Here is a 16,213-nt window from a genome sequence, read left to right on the forward strand (position 1 = left end):
AAATGCAAAGGAAGACATGTTTTTAAAACTTTATGCCAGAGAAAAAAATTCTATTTTGGACAGTGGAAAGATCATAGGTGATGTGCCAGTTTCCTGTTCGAGTTTCACAAACATTTATGTTGAGGTTTTCTCTTGAATAAGAAACAGTTTTTAAAATGTGAGATGCTTTTTAGGAAAAGGGTACTTTAGTGATGGGATCACATTCTAATTTTAAGTAATTTTGAGACATTTGTCATGATTCGTTTCTAAAAGTAATGGTTATTAGGCCCACAGAGAGGCAGTATAAGAGCGATTGAAATGGGTTCTTTCGTTGCCTGCGTTTGTCTCCTGGCTTAGGCCTTGTGACCTTAGCAGGTTAGTATTTGTGTGCCTCAATTTGTAAAACAGGATTACTATAATACCCACCTTTTTTTGGTTGTTCAGGTTGACTGAAATGACGCATGCGAAGTTCTGAGGTGATTGCCTGGCACATAGTGAGGATGCACTAAATGTTGTTTATTATCATTGTTTGCCAGGGTCTGGGCTAGATGCTGGAAGTCCAGTGGTAAAAAATGACTCCTCTAGGACAGAGGTCAGCAGACCATGGCTCATGGTCCAGATTGGTCTCCTGTCTTTTTTTTTTTTTTTTTTAAGTAAAGTTTCATTGGAACATAGCCACACCCATTCATTTGTGTAATGTGTATGGTTGCTTTCCCTGTTTCGGTGGCAGAATTGAGCAGTTGTGACAGAGGCCGTACGGCCTAGAGAGCAGAACATACGTACTGTCTTTACAGAAGTGTGCTTATGTAACTTTGATCCGAATACTGGCACCTAGAAAATAAAATGTTATTTCCACAGTGTCGTTGTGTACTTCCTGGAGTGGATAATTTCTACCCAAAAGGTGATACGTCTTTAGTTTCTGTTTCGTGAAGGTTTTCAAAACTGGATATTTACTGATCATAGAAATAGAAATAGAAATGGAGAAGTTTTTATTTGAGGAAATAGGTAAAGGAGAAACAGTTCGGTATGCAGGTTAACTTAATTAGGAAAGTTTTTTACTTGTTTTATTGAATATTATCAATTGAAGATCACTCTTTGGAAAACCTCTTGCCAAGTCGCAAAATGAGAAATATTAAAAAAGTGTCTTCTGTGTGGAGTTTCGACAATTACACTAGCTACAGTGGCATCTTCCTGTGGTCTGGATGTGTACAGGCTGTGGTAGCTGGGTTTGGCCACGCTCCAAAGGTTCATGTGTGGAATTGGGTTTTTCCATTAGAGTTTTCGGTGAAGACTGAAGATTTCAGTAATAACAAAAAGGAACTTTTGCTGAAACTATAAAAGTAGACAGTCTTTGCTGTAATGGACATCTTTGAGGAAAATAATTTGTCCGGCTGCTAATTTATGGCAAATGGTAAAGATATGAATGGCAACTAAAATATTCTCTGTTGTTTTCTGTATCCTGTTTAGTTTTCTGAAAATTTTAGAATAAGTTTTCATATTTGGCCTGTAGTCCCTTTGCTTTCCATTTATGAATGAAGCCAAAAATGATCAGGATGTTTTACAGGGGACTTGGGGGAACCTCCAGCTTTGTTTGCCTTTTGACAAGCCAACATGAATTTACTAGTTTTTAAAAGTCATAAAAATAAGACTTTGACTACAAAACACTATTTCTACACATTTACTAAAAACCATCGAGTAGAGATGTATATAGTCTGTCTTTCAGTTTTATTACTTTAATATCAGATAATTGTGTTTTCTGATGGTAGAGCACAATTACAGAGCCATAAAATCTCACGTGGGGAGAGACCATAAAGATAATTTAACAGAAACGCCCTCAATTTTTAGATGATGATCAGTCCCAGAGAGGTCATGGTATTGGTGTAGGTTTTTGTTTTGGTTTGTTTTGGTTTGGGGTTTTTTTGCTTTGTTTTAATGTGTATTTAGACTGGAAGAACTGAGATTAACTGACTAGCCAACAACATCTCCTCCTCTTTTTCTAGAGCTCATTTTTTTAAACCTATCAATGAGATCCCACAGAAATGTTTGGTTTATTTATTATTTTATTTTCCGCTAAGTAACATATTTAAATACTTGAAGAGAGATTATTAAGTCGTCACTTCGGGATGCCAGTAGACTTACTCCGATGACGTCACGTTATTCAAGTATATTTGGAAAATGACTGTGTTCAAATTACTGTCAGGACATTCATGAGAAGTTCTCAACCGTGTAAATCTTGATTCTTTGAATGAGGAATTGACTTTTGTCACAGAATAGTCAAGTTATTTAAGAAGGTACTTTCATGGGAAACATTTTTTTTTAAGGAAACACAAATACCGTATTTTGCATTGTTCACTTTTCTTTTTCTTGGTAACAAAAGAAATCTCCGCGCCCCCCCCCCCCCCCCATTACTGAAAAACTAAATCCAGGTGAGGAAGATTAAGTGATAAGACTGGATAGAGCAGCTTGGGTGTTGGCCAAAAATCAGATGTCACTGTCGTGCAACCGGTATTCTCGCAAGGGTCCTCACATAACCTAGGAGATAGATCTAAAACCATTTTTCAAAATGGTACCCCATAAACAAACTTGGTGTGTGACTAAGAAGGATGTGGACTTTGAGAGGAGATAGCATTCACTCCAACCTCTGTTGGTGTTCTTGAGAAAAATGCTGGTCTCATTATTTTATATTTAGCCTTTAAATTTTTCCTTTCCTTCCTTTGCCATTCCTTCCCTTGTTTTCAGTTATAAATTCAGTTCAGCTTTGTCACTGTTGTCTGCCTTTGAAAAACCATTTCTAATGCCACTTTTTTTGGTTTTTGTTTGTTTGTTTTTTAGGTATTGCTTTCACCGACCTACCGGTAAGACATAATTTCTTTTACAAGCAGTCTTGCATTTTTAATTAAAAGAATTTAAACTAGTATTAAGCATGTGTGGAATTCAGTCTTACTGATAATTATTAATTTTAGAATGCCATGCATAGAATAGAGATCCTTTCTGTAGCCACCGCTGTTGTGCACTTTAGAAATTAAACTCCCAAGTTGCTCTGGGTGCCATGGCACAAGGGAACTTTGTTGTAGCCAAAAAAAATAAATCAGGATTGATTCTTAGACTACACCTTGTAATGTCACTGCATTCACTTGGTATCCCTGAACTTTTCAGCAGGTGGCTGTGCCACAGTTCTGGTCATTTATTAATGCAGTTGTATATTGAGTGCCTGCTGGTGACAGGTTCTGTGCTTGGGATACGTCATTCATCAAAACAGGTGGAGGTCTCTCTCCTCTTGAAGCATTCACGCTGGGGAATAGAGAATAAACAATTCATTAAAAACAAGTAAATTATAACCTATTTTAAGTACTTTTTAAAGAAAGAAAACGTGGGCGTAGCAAAGACAGAAGAGGAGCTGTACGGTTTGCTCACCTTTGCTCAGGGTAAGTCTCGAGCAGAGACTTGTGGCGAAGTGAGGGAGTCAACTGAATGGGTATGTAGAGAAGGGCACAGGCAGAGGGAACAGTCAGGGGAGCCGTACTGAGGCAGGAGCACAGAGAGTGCTAGGTGAGTCAGAGGTCATGGTGGGAGAGGACGAGCTAGATCACAGAGGCCTCGAGAGCCATTGTAGGGACTCGGCGTTTACTATGAGTGAAAGGCAGAGACCCTGCAGGGTTTGAGGTATAACTTAAGTTTTAAAGGGTCACTGACTGCTGGTTGAGACCTAGACAGGGACAGGGAGTAAAGGTAGAAGCAAGCAGACCTGTGAGGAAGCCATGGAGAAATTGAGGCAGGAGATGATGGTGACTCCCCTCATTAGAGATGTGAGAACTGGTGTGATTCTAGATACATTGTCGAGTCAGAGGCTGTCCATTGTCACGTGCATCATGTATATATAACTCTACGGTAAGGGAAAAAACCCAACAAACAACGATACGATGCTTTCTTGTCACTTAGAATTTTTATTTTGTATTTATTGAATTATCTCTTAGCGTATTTAGAGGTTTTTAATCCATATCACTCGTTGCACACTTAAAAACAATAAGATATGCAATATAGATTGATTGAGGTATTCCCCAAACTTAATGTCAAGAGTCCAACCTTTGAAATCACTTTCTTAGAGTTGACATCTGGTTGTCTACATGATGGGGGCTTCTGGGCCATCAAGAACATTTCTTAAGAGCTGTCCATTACGTCTCTGGCATTTTCTTCTAAGCTCCTGGTGCCATTGTGCAGGCTCTGATGACAGCCCTTTTTAATATTACCAAAAGGTACTAACCAGAGGTTTTCTGACAGCAGTCAGGACTCTGATACTTCTTTCTTAGTTGGTCCGTTCATGACTTGTTGACTAAAATTGCAGTGATCCATGTTTCACCAGGAAAAACATTGTTTTAACAAATTCACACTCTTGCAGGCACAGTGACAGCTGCCTGACCAGACACATGTCAGGTGCCACTGATGATAAGACACGTTCCAGTTTCCGAGAAGTTTTGAGAAAAGTGACAGGAGAATCAGGCAGAGAATAGTCATCTGACCTGTAGATTATTAATATTCCTGAAGAAAATTTTAGGGGAGGAAAAAAACCCAGAAAGAAATCGAAGTTATAATAGAAAACAACTCTGCTAAGCCAAGGAGAATTTGGAGTCTAAAATCAACATGCTCTCCAGGAAGCATTATTTAATAATAAACAGTGATGGAACAGGTGTTTCTTTTTCTTTTTTCTTTTTTTTTTTAATTTTTTTTTAACGTTTTATTTATTTTTGAGACAGGGAGAGACAGAGAATGAACAGGGGAGGGTCAGAAAGAGGGAGACACAGAATCTGAAACAGGCTCCAGGCTCTGAGCTGTCAGCACAGAGTCCGACGTGGGGCTCGAACTCATGGACCGCGAGATCATGACCTGAGCCTAAGTCGGCCGCTTAACCGACTGAGCCACCCAGGCGCCCCAAGGTGTTTCTTTTTTTGAAAAAATATGTCCTCTTGGGGTTTTGTCTTGTGTTTATTCCAAAGTAAGTTCCAGGTAAAGAGTTAAATGAAAAAACAGAAATCAATATGATTGAACAAAACCCCAACTGAGAGCCAGAGGCAAGAGAATTTTCTGATGGATTGGATGTGAACGTATGAGAAAGAGGATAGATAGGACTTGGAGATTCTTGGCCCGAGGAACGGAAAGGATGGCGATGTCACTTACTGATAGAGGGCTGTGTGTAAGGGAAGCAGGCTTTGAGTGGGGGTGGATCTGGCGTTCAGTTTTGGAAAAGTGAAATGGACTTGCCAGGTATACAGCGTTCAAGAGCATGATCTGAGCTGGGGACGAAAACTTGGGAGTCTTTGGCATTTCAGTATGTAAATTTAAAGTCACGAGACTGTGACATCAACAAGGGAGTGTGTGTAGGCAGAGAAGAAGGGGAATGCATGTTTGGGAGAAGAGATGGGAGCAGCAAAGGGAGATTGAGACGGAGCAATGGGTGAGGTAGGAGGAAGACTTAGAAGCGAGTGTGTCCACAAAGCCACGTGAAGAAAACCTCTCTAGAAGGAAGGAGTCAGCAGCTGTGTCAGATGCCCATGCGATAGATCCCGTAAGCTAAGGACTGAGAATTGACCGGCGGATTTAAGCAAAGTGGAGGTCGCTGGTGACTTTGACAAAGTTTCAGCCAACTGAGTGACGGGGAAATCCTCATTGGAAAGGGTTTAAGAGAGAATAGGAGGAGGGGAATCACAGAGTACGGACAACCTGGTGGAGAATTTGACTGCACTAGGGAGGAAACAAGTGGGTTGTCGTGGCTGGTGGCAGAGGTGGGAGCAGTGAAAGATTTTTTGATTTACTAGGATGTTTATTTGCTGGTGAGAATGATTCAGGAACAGCCAAACAAGTTAACATAAAGGGAGAGGTACACTGTGAGTGGACAAGCTGGGGATCACATGACTCGTGGAGGGGAGCCTTCAGAGAAGAGCATCTGTGGAGGGGCCAGAGGTGGGGTGCAGGTGTGGATGCTGGCACGCAGGTCAGTGTGGCTCAGAACCATCGCAGAGGCTTCGGGCAACACTTGAGTTTCATTTGCAGTTGGCCAAAGGGTTTAGCTGGTTGGGTGTTTGGGGGTGTTTTTTCCTCTTTGTGACCCAAAGTAAGTAGAACCAACTTGTCGGAACAAGCAGATGTTTTATGAGCTCTTGTTCCTCACTTTCATGAGTGGTGACAATTTGGAAAAGACTCGCCGGTTGTAGACATGTTGACTATTTTTGTGTTGCTTTCTGGTTATTTTTGTCCCATTTTAGAATCACTGGTTATGTTTCTTGCCTTGTCTATAATTAGCTGGTGGTAACTTTTTACCAACAGCGGGTAAAGTGGTAGTTAAGGTAGTGTTACAAGTTTTGTTTTGTTTTGTTTTGTTTTGTTTTGTTTCAATATAGTGGTTCTGAGAGCCTTTTATTCTTAGGATTCTGAGATTTGCTGGGACTTCCACGTGCAGCACAGCATTCCGCTCCTTGAAAAGGAAAGGAAAAGTGAATCTTTCCCTTAAGGGCCCCACCAAAGAAGTATTTCTGTGTTCTCTCCCTGTGATCTCTCACTGGCCAGCTGTAGCATTAAATCCTGGTAGAGAGTGTATTTACAGAAAAAAAAAGTTTATGTAGACTATGTTCCATTTATCATGGAACCTAGGGTGTTTACATGGCTCTGAAAACCCTACATTACATCTTTTCCAGAATAATCTTTCTTCCCCAGCTCACCTCACCAGTTGGAGAAATATCCATCTATAAACTAATTCACTTTGGGATTACATAAATTCTTTCTTTTTTGTTATAGATGCTGTCCTCATTTAAAATGATGCTATTTTCCAGCTCTTCAGGCTAATTTGAAATCTACTTTTTGTAGATAACATTATTCTTTTTGTTTCTTTTCATTTCATTTCTTTTCATTAGAAAACATCTTTAGAACAAGATTATGCTACTGAATTTGATTTTGTGTGTGTATTTAGTTTTTGAATATTATTTTTAATATCTTTGTCTTTAACAGGTTAATAGAAATTATGAGATCTATGTTTCTCTTCATAGAGACTTATTTTCATTTTTGTCTGATTCTACATGAGGAGGGGTGATCTTTTTTTTTTTAATGTATTAAGTTTCCTAGAAAACATTGTTTTACATAAATCCACAACCTAGATTCATGCCGTATCATGGAAGAACCTTGAAAGCATTTTGCTAAATGAGCGAAGACGGTCACAAAAGACCACGTATTGTATGAGTCCTGTTTGTGTGAAACGTCCAGAATAGGCAGCTGCATACGGTCAGGAAGTAGATGAGTGGCGGTCAGGGGTTACAGGATGGGGAGCAGGAGGTGACTGCTAGTGATAAAAATGTCATAAAATTAAGTAGTGGTGATGGTTGCACAGCTCAGTGACCATACTGAAAACTGTCGTGTTGCTACATTCTGTTTTTAGAAACCTGTAGTCCAGCAAGTTATCTATTAGATTTTTTTTTTTTTTATAATGTATAGTTTAGCCACTTAAGCCATTCCTTTCTCCTCAGTTCTTCAGGTTTGAAGTTGAGTAAGCGGTATAAAAAATACTGTTACTTTTCATTGAATCCAACTGACTTTACCACTTCTAGTTTTTTATCACGTCCTGATTACAGAAGTAATACACAGTGTTAAGTATTTGAATAATAAATGTTTGTAAATACAGAAAGGGTACAAAAGAGAAGTTTCTTGAAATTCCAGCCTGTTTAGACACGATGGCTGCATTGAATATATATCCTTCCAGGTCTGTTTCTGAATTTGGATTAGCCAGTATGTCCATTATTTAAATGTTTACAGCAGAGGTGAGGTCATAGTTTATGTACTAGTCTCTAGCTTGCTTTTCTGCATTTAGGAATATAACATCTTTCTGTGTCAGCATACAAATTTTTTACTCTTGTTTTTTGCTTGCTTTTGATATCTTATTGTATGATGCGCTACCACGATTTCGGAGATGCACATTTTTTCATATTTTGACACTTATTTTTTTAAGTTTGTTTCTTTTTGAGAGGGAGAATGAGTGGGGGAGGGGCAGAGAGGGAGGAAGAGAGAGAGAATCCCAAGTAGGCCCCGCACGTCAACGCAGAACCCAGTGTGGGGCTCGAGCTCACGAACCTGTGAGATCATGACCTGAGCCGAAGCCAGATGCTTAACCGACTGAGCCACCCAGGCACCCTTCTGTTTTGACTTTTAATGTTTTTTTTTTTATTTATTTTTGGGACAGACAGAGACAGAGCATGAACGGGGGAGGGGCAGAGAGAGAGGGAGACACAGAATCGGAAACAGGCTCCGAGCCATCAGCCCAGAGCCCGACGCGGGGCTCGAACTCACGGACCGCGAGATCGTGACCTGGCTGAAGTCGGACGCTTAACCGACTGCGCCACCCAGGCGCCCCTGTTTTGACTTTTATAAAATGGGAGTGCATCTTAGAATCTGTGGCCTGCCACATTTAATTGGAAGTGTTTTTTCTTAGACATAAAATGATGGTATGTCTTACAATTATTGGAGTCTGAGTTTCGATGAATGTGGTATGTAATACCACTTGTGAATGGACGTTCTTTTTAATGTTTTTCCATTAAAATAATGCTTCAGGGCGTTATGTTTGTTTCTCTGTAGGATTTAATTCTTAAAAGTGAAATTGCTCTGTCAGTTTTAATAGATTTTGCCAAATTTCTTTCTTAAAAGATGATATCCTTTTACATTGCTGTGCACAGTGGATGAGAGGGTTTACTGTCTCAACCTTCATCAGCATTGGGTATTCTTAGCTTTTAAAATCTTAATCTAATGTGCAAAAAATTCTTCTTGTTTTAATTTGTATCCTAGGAAGGCCAGTGAGGTTAAGTGTCTCTTCATATTTTCATTGTTATTTGACATTTCTTCTGCAAATAGCGTGTATAGCTGTCACCACTTTAAAAACAATTGAGTTGGCCTTTTAATCTTTGTCCCGTATCTTGAGAATATTGTTTACATTGGGAATGTTGATTCTTACATGTGTAGCAGATTTTTTTCCCCATAAAGTCTATTGTCTTGACGTTTATGGCATGTTTTGTCAGAGGGAAGTCTTAATCTGTGTTATGGCACAATTTTATCAGAGTATTTCTGAATGTTGATTTTCTTTTCTAGTGTTGATATGATTATTTTCCCGAGTTCGCCAGGAAAATTTAGATTAGCACACCCCTTTTAAAGCGTCTCTGGGCAGTGCTGAATGTCAGAATCACATTCTGCTTGACAAATGGGATTGCCTTTCACCCTGTTGTTGCCTGTATGAACAGTCTTTGGCTTTATATACTTTTGTTTTAAGGTATGTCTAAGTTTGGTTCTGGAGTTCAGTGGAAAGAATCGTGTGCCAAAAGTGGAGAGGCTTGCGTCACTTCTTTTATGTGTCTCATTCAGAGATGTGTGCTGCCACTCCCTGGGTCTCAGTTTCCCGGGGTGGGGGGTGAAATGAGAGGGCTGGAACAAGTGTCTCCCTTATCTTCGGCTTAAAATTGTAAACACTTGCTAGTTTGGTTGATCTGGAATCCGGGCATTTGCATACATCGCATCACCATTTATTTCCCGAATCCAGTGCAATTCTGTTCCTCGGTATTTTGACACAGTATTCCCTTTGTTTCTGATTTTGGTTGCTTGATCATTGATGAGTTGTTGTTAAATACATCCTCTCAGCTTTTTGCTGTGAAATATATCTAAGCATCTTAAATTCACATCCAAATTATCCGCTCTTAATCTTTACCCAATTTTGTAGTGAAAATATTTGTGATAACCATTAAAGCAAAGAAATAAGGCATAAATACAGAGAATAAAGATGAAGTAAGCCTTGGAGTTAAAACTAAAGTAAAACTAAACGTGGATTTGTTGTCGGATTAATCTGTGTTCCAGTCCCTCCTGTGTCATGATGCATACCATGAGCAAGTTAATTTACCCCAAACCTCACTTTCTTTATCTTTGTAATGCAAATAATAATTATTTCACAGGATTATTATTGTGCTTAAACCCTGCTATTTAGTAGACATTCAGTAATTCATCTGCCCTTTAGGTATGACAACTAGTGATAGACCCAAAAGGATTCCTGTATTTTTTGCATACTTGAAGCTATTAAACTTGATTGTTTAGCTTCAGAATCTTGGAATAGATCTGAATGCATTTCTCTGTGAATTTGATCATCGAAATCCCTTTCCGCTCCCGAAACGTGTGCATTTGAGTCTTTTATTTTTATACAGAGAACCCCACTCTTAATGGCACTGTGTGTTTTGCTTATAATTAAGTTCTCACCACCGTCCCTTTATAATGGCATGCCCAATGCACAGAGAAATGAAATCGGTAAACTTCAAGTGGCGCCTGCCCCGATAGAGTTGTACAGTAACTAGTCTTCTCATGGAGTCTCTAGAAAATGCATCAGACGTATCCTATATGAAAGCATAAATCCGAATTAACGTGTTTACACTTGAATTAATGTGTAACTAGTATGTGACATGTTCTTAAGAGCAAGACTTACGTTTTTGCTTATTAGAAGTATAATGCCACACGGTCTCTGAATAAAACAGGTGCTTTAGGTGGCTTTAGACTTTCTCTTGATGATTAGATTATAGGAAGTGCTACTTTTTGTCGAGCATATGGTCTCACTTCGATTATTTGCTTACTTTTATTTGTCTTTAGCTGATTTTCTTTCTCTGCTGGTTTTGATTGAGATTTTAAACTATTCAAGAAGTAAAATTCTGAAAGGTAGCATTTGAAAGAATGACTGAGTCTTTAAAACAGTTAGATAGATGCTAGTGAAATGTGTTGTCTTACAGCCAAATTTATATCCCACCGTGGGGCTCCAAACACCAGGAGAAGTCGTGGATGCCAATTTCGGGCAGCATCCTTTCGTGTTTGATATAGAAGACTATATGCGAGAGTGGAGAACCAAAATCCAGGCACAGATAGACCGGTTTCCTATTGGAGATCGGGAAGGCGAATGGCAGACCATGATACAAAAGTAAGTGAGGAAGTTTGAATGGACGTTATTCAAAAATATATATATATTTTTATGAAACATTCTTCTAGTATGAAAGAATATTTATTGAAGCAGGTTAATCTAATTTCTATCCTAATAATTTTAGTGTATCATTGATTACATTTAAATCTCTATAAAAAGTAATTTACTTTTCTTAATTAAAAATAATTTTTATATATCCTAATAATTTTAATGTAGTGATGATATTGTAATCTCTATAAAAAGTAATTCACTCTGCTTAAGCGATTAAAAATAATTTCGTATCTGGTCTTACTGATTTGGAGGACAAAATAAAGTGACACTAGATAGCTTGGGTTCGTTCATCTGCTATCCTTAGTAATAGGATTTAATGATTTCCGTAGGCTACTTGATTCTGTTGTTAATAGTGCCAACGCAAAAGACAAATTCAGGAAGACAATTTAGGTTGTATAATTCGTGGTTTTTGGACATGAACTTGGCCATGTCCGGTTCGCATATTTATGGGGCTAAAAAAAATAATCCAGTTAAAATAATGGTATAGTTAATGTACTGGAATACACACTTGGGATGTACATTTTGTATTTCAAGTTTTGACTCAATTTTTCCAGTGTGTGGGTTACTCTGTCAGAATAATACCAGCTACTTTTGCTTACTAGGATTCCTGTTGTGCTAAATATTTACTATTTTTCGTGGAGATTCAGGGAGGCTATAATTGCCTCTGTTCTAAATAGGAAAATCTGACCAAAAGCATTCTATGGCAGGAATTTTTAAGAATCTAATTATTTTTAATGTAATTTACTTTTATCTGTTCTCATTAGACATTTAAGAGGAAGCAAAAAGAATGAAGATCAAAGAGTTGAGAATATGGAGTGAGGATTCCTAAATGCAGGATTAATACTTAGGATTTAGGATGATACAGAATGGGTAGCAGCAAACAATGGGTGTCAGTAAAAGTACTCTAAACTGAACAACCTGTATCTTAACTCCTTTATGAAAAAAGAGGATTTCATTATGGAAGTCAGCAGGAAAATGCAAGTCCCGTGACAGTCAACTCTGTAGACTGTACCTTTGCGAAAAGGCTAGAGATGACACCTGGGTGTCAGTAGCACTAAACGGTAGCTCTGAAAGCTTGAAATGGTACAGACTTAAAAACTAAGTACCAGTGAATTTAAATAGTCGTTCTCACTGCTGTCCTCTCACCCAAGAAAATAGCAAAGGCTTGGAGATACCATCTATCCGACAGTGTGTCTTAAATGTCTGTGTAATTGCTTTGAACAGTTGTAAACTTAAAGATACAATGAAATTTTGTGTGTGTGTTTTTTGGAGGAGATAGTGATTGGAAGACATGATGGTAATTTGGAAAACATGCTTCTTCCTTGGAGCTGTTACCATCTGGTATCACAGAAGCTCTCCACCCGTAGTCTTTGCCGGCACACTTGACCCAGCAGTGAAGTCTGGCTGAACGTCTCGTGGTCACCATGAGTTAGAGCTCAGATGGGTTGCTGTCCCGGGGTCACCTCCCTTTCATGCTTTAAAAATGGGTGCCGCTGAGCATCCTTGCAGGGGAGTAGTAGAGGAGAGGAAACCTTGTTTATCTTAATTCTGTGGTCAGAGTCCAGTGAGGACCCTCACCGCCACCATGTCCTTTACACAAGTGACACTCACCATGACCTCCTAGGGGGTCCATTAAAAACAGTTCTTCCCTACCCTTTTAAATTAATTTGACCAATTAGATGAATTAAAATGAAAAATCTTGGAGATTTGCCCCTCTGCCCCCCCAGTCCCTCCTTCCGGAACCACAGCTTCCTTCCCCATTTTGATAGGGCCTCAGTAGTGCCAGATGGAGGCAGGTTTAGGAGTTGAATACTTGGATATATTGGTTATTTGGGTTAATATTGTTGAGTCAAGTTTTTGTAACCTTTTGTGATTAGATGTAAATGTGTTTTGACCGCTTGATGGCCTTTTAAAAAGTACACTTGTTCTTTGGAAGTATGGCACTTCCATGTAAATCACAGCTGAGTCAGTTTTTTGTGTGTACAGTCATACTAATAGATTTAGATTAGAAGGGCAGTTTCTCATTGATTAGTAGAATCGCCCTCAGAGACTTTGTTCTGGAAGATTCTCAGGTTCACCTTAGCGTTCGCCTCCTGTGACCCCATCTCTTGTAACTGAGGATCAGAGAAAGGAGTCGAGCTCCACACAACACTAAGAGTTAATCTGTTATTTAAAAATTACTGTATTTTATAAAATGTTAACACTTCACTGGGATAAGCCATGCAGTAAAGATGAAACCGAAATTACGGTTAGTGGGATTGAATATAAGGATGGGAATCGTAGGAAAGGCCCCGGGGATAACGGGGAGCCAAGAATCAAGAGCGGTATAATGTCCTTGCCTCTCTAGTGGTAGTTACTCCTAGGGAGAGCACTCTTCACATGGGATTTGCAGCTGCCTTGTTGGAAATACGACATGAATAGAACAAAATGATTTTTTTTCTTTTAACTTTAAAGTGGAGGTTCTTAAAGCCTGGTTTCAAGGGAATAGGTTGGTTTTGTAACATCAGAGTAGATCTTGTTTTATATAACTTGTAGTATGAAGCCTGTATTCTCTTGACTAAAAGATGTGTGTTTCTTCTTTTTATTTTAAGAATGGTTTCATCTTATTTAGTCCACCATGGGTACTGTGCCACAGCAGAGGCCTTTGCCAGATCTACAGACCAGACCGTTCTAGAAGAATTAGCTTCCATTAAGAATAGACAAAGTAAGGACCCTGTGGTGCATGGATAACACTTGTTTTCAGATTATAGGTTTGGTTATATCAATTTTTAGAAATTTTATTTTTTAAACTAAGATCTTTTCAAATATATTAACTTAAAATGGATGCCTCTGAAATTTATTTTCACTGACATTTTTGAAGACCACCTTAAAAAACACTCACGTAAGACTGGGTTAGCGTTCCGGACGTAGAAAGAATTTTGGAGAAAGTTTTATAAGGAATGTTTACCATTTTTTCTTTAAAAATGTTTGCATTAGCTTTTAGGAAGTAAACATTAAACAAAAAAAATTTTTTTTTTTTTTTTGTAGTTGGTAAAGTAATCCCATGATTAGAGACTAGCAGAGATAATACGTACAAAGCAATGTAAACCTTTGCATTCAAATCGCTCGCTAACCTTAAGGTAGTATTGGTCTTCCGTTGTACTGCCCGGGTCCCGGTGCTGTGGCCAGAGCTGTCGGCCCAGGCTACCAGGGGCACGTCAGTGTGTCGCTCCCACAGTTAGCCTCCTAAGTGACAGTGGCGCAGCTAAGTCCACCGGGGAGGGGGTGGCTTGATGAGACCCTAGGCATCGAAACAACGTGATGGGTGAAAGCAATGTTTTTATAGGTCGCGCTGCTATAAGAACACTTACTCCATTGTGTTGTCACCAACTGTAGGCTTGTCTGTCTTTCTCGCTGTGTTTAAGCTCTGGCAAACCGGAGACGATCACTTTTTTTGTGTGCCCATCATGTAATTGAACAGCTTACCTGACAGCGGGGAACACTCAGTGAATGTTGAATTCAGACTTTACTCCAAGGCTACCTTCTCTCAATGCTGGGTTCAAAAGGTTATCACGTTTGATAAGGCATTTTGAATCTTACCTCTTTAATGTTTGCTATGGTCTTTAAAAAAAAAAACACAACACTCTACTGAGATACGATTGGCATATTAGATAGAAGCTGACGTATTTAGTGTGTAAGTTGAAGAGTTGGGGCTTAAGGATTCCGTGAAGCCAGCATCACACTGTATGCCGTAAACACGTCCCTGCTTTTAATCTTCGTGTTTAAAACTTCAGTAATGCTTCACAGATTTTTTTTTGTATTACTTGTATATTAATTCGTGATTTTTAGAAATAGTTTATGAAAGTACTTGTTTTTCTAATTTTTTGATGTGTCTGAAATTGTTCCTTGATTGCCTGATAGAAACTATGATTTAAAACAAAAAAAGAAATGGAAGTTAATCACCGTAATTTAAATACTTTTTTTGACTAACTCTTCTTTTGACGGTCCACTAAGTTTATGTTTCTACTCTTAAAAAATTAATCTTTTGCCTTCTTTTTCTAAATAGGAATTCAGAAATTGGTGTTAGCAGGAAGAATGGGAGAAGCCATTGAAACAACACAACAGTTATACCCAAGTTTACTTGAAAGGAATCCTAATCTCCTTTTCACGTTAAAGTGAGTTTGTTCGACAAAACGTTATTGTGTGTGTGTGTTATGTATAATCAGAATTGTTTTCATGTTTTAATAGTTTTTGTTTCACCTCGTGTCAGGTATTTACATATAATTCTGTGATACGGCACGTCTCCGTAACCGTTTGTAAAAAACACTTTTGTGGTAGGATTATAAGCAGATGGCATCTCTTGCTATGTTTCTGCTCTTCTGTGGTGCTAGCTATATGTTTAAAAATGTTAAAATTGCAGGTAGAAGGTGGATATCTGTTTTTCTTCCTGCAGAGTACCTTATTGTAAGTCTGTGTCATTTTGAAAGCTGTGGTAAAATATACGTAACGTTTGCCATTTTTGCACGTGCACTTCTGTAGTATTTTGGCTTTAAGTTTATTTTGAGAGAGCACGCACGTGCACCAGTGGGGGTGGGGGGCAGAAGGAGTGGGGGAGAGAGAATCCCAAGCAGGCTCCGCCCTGTCAGTGCAGAGCCCGACGCAGGGCTCGTGTTCACGAACTGTGAGATCATGACCTGAGCCAGAAATCAAAAGCCCGACCGACGCTTAACCGTCGGAGCCACCCAGGCACCCCGTGCAGTTGTGTAGTATTAAGTGGAGTCACGTTGTTCTGATCGTCACCCGTCATCCACCTCTAGAACTTTCTTCATTATCCCAAATGGAAACTTGGAAGTCCCCATTTCTCCCTTCCCTGCCTCCCAGCAACCACCATTTTACTTTCTGTTTCTGTGAATTTAAATTTGGCTGCTCTGGGCGCCTCAGATAAAAGAAAGCTTAACAGTGTCTGTTCCTGTAACTGGCTCATTTCTCCCAGCCTACTGTCCTCAAAACCCATCCATGTTATATAGCATGTGTCAGTTTCCCTCCTTTTGAAGCTGAACAACTGATAGACATTTGGGTCGCTTCCACTTTGGTTCTTGTGAATAACGCTGCTGTGAACAGGGGTGGTGTATGAATATCTGTGCGGGGTCCCTGCTTCCGGCTCTTCGGGGTATATACCCAGAAGTGGGATTGTTGAACCTGTGATAAATCTGTTTCACTTTTTGAGGAGAT

At 39.2% G+C, this 16,213-nt stretch overlaps 1 protein-coding gene across 1 annotated transcript in view; it reads left to right on the plus strand.

Moving 5' to 3' along the window:
- RANBP9 (RAN binding protein 9) overlaps nucleotides 1-16,213 on the plus strand; it is a 92,444-nt gene that overhangs the window by 56,284 nt on the left and 19,947 nt on the right. Inside the window, exons 5-8 of the mRNA XM_058732958.1 lie at nucleotides 2,812-2,834; nucleotides 10,767-10,951; nucleotides 13,594-13,706; nucleotides 15,048-15,156. Of these exons, the coding sequence (XP_058588941.1) occupies nucleotides 2,812-2,834; nucleotides 10,767-10,951; nucleotides 13,594-13,706; nucleotides 15,048-15,156 (430 nt within the window). The remainder of the gene's footprint in view (nucleotides 1-2,811; nucleotides 2,835-10,766; nucleotides 10,952-13,593; nucleotides 13,707-15,047; nucleotides 15,157-16,213) is intronic.

This window comes from Neofelis nebulosa, chromosome 6 (genome assembly GCF_028018385.1).
Source record: "Neofelis nebulosa isolate mNeoNeb1 chromosome 6, mNeoNeb1.pri, whole genome shotgun sequence".
NCBI lineage: Eukaryota > Metazoa > Chordata > Mammalia > Carnivora > Felidae > Neofelis > Neofelis nebulosa.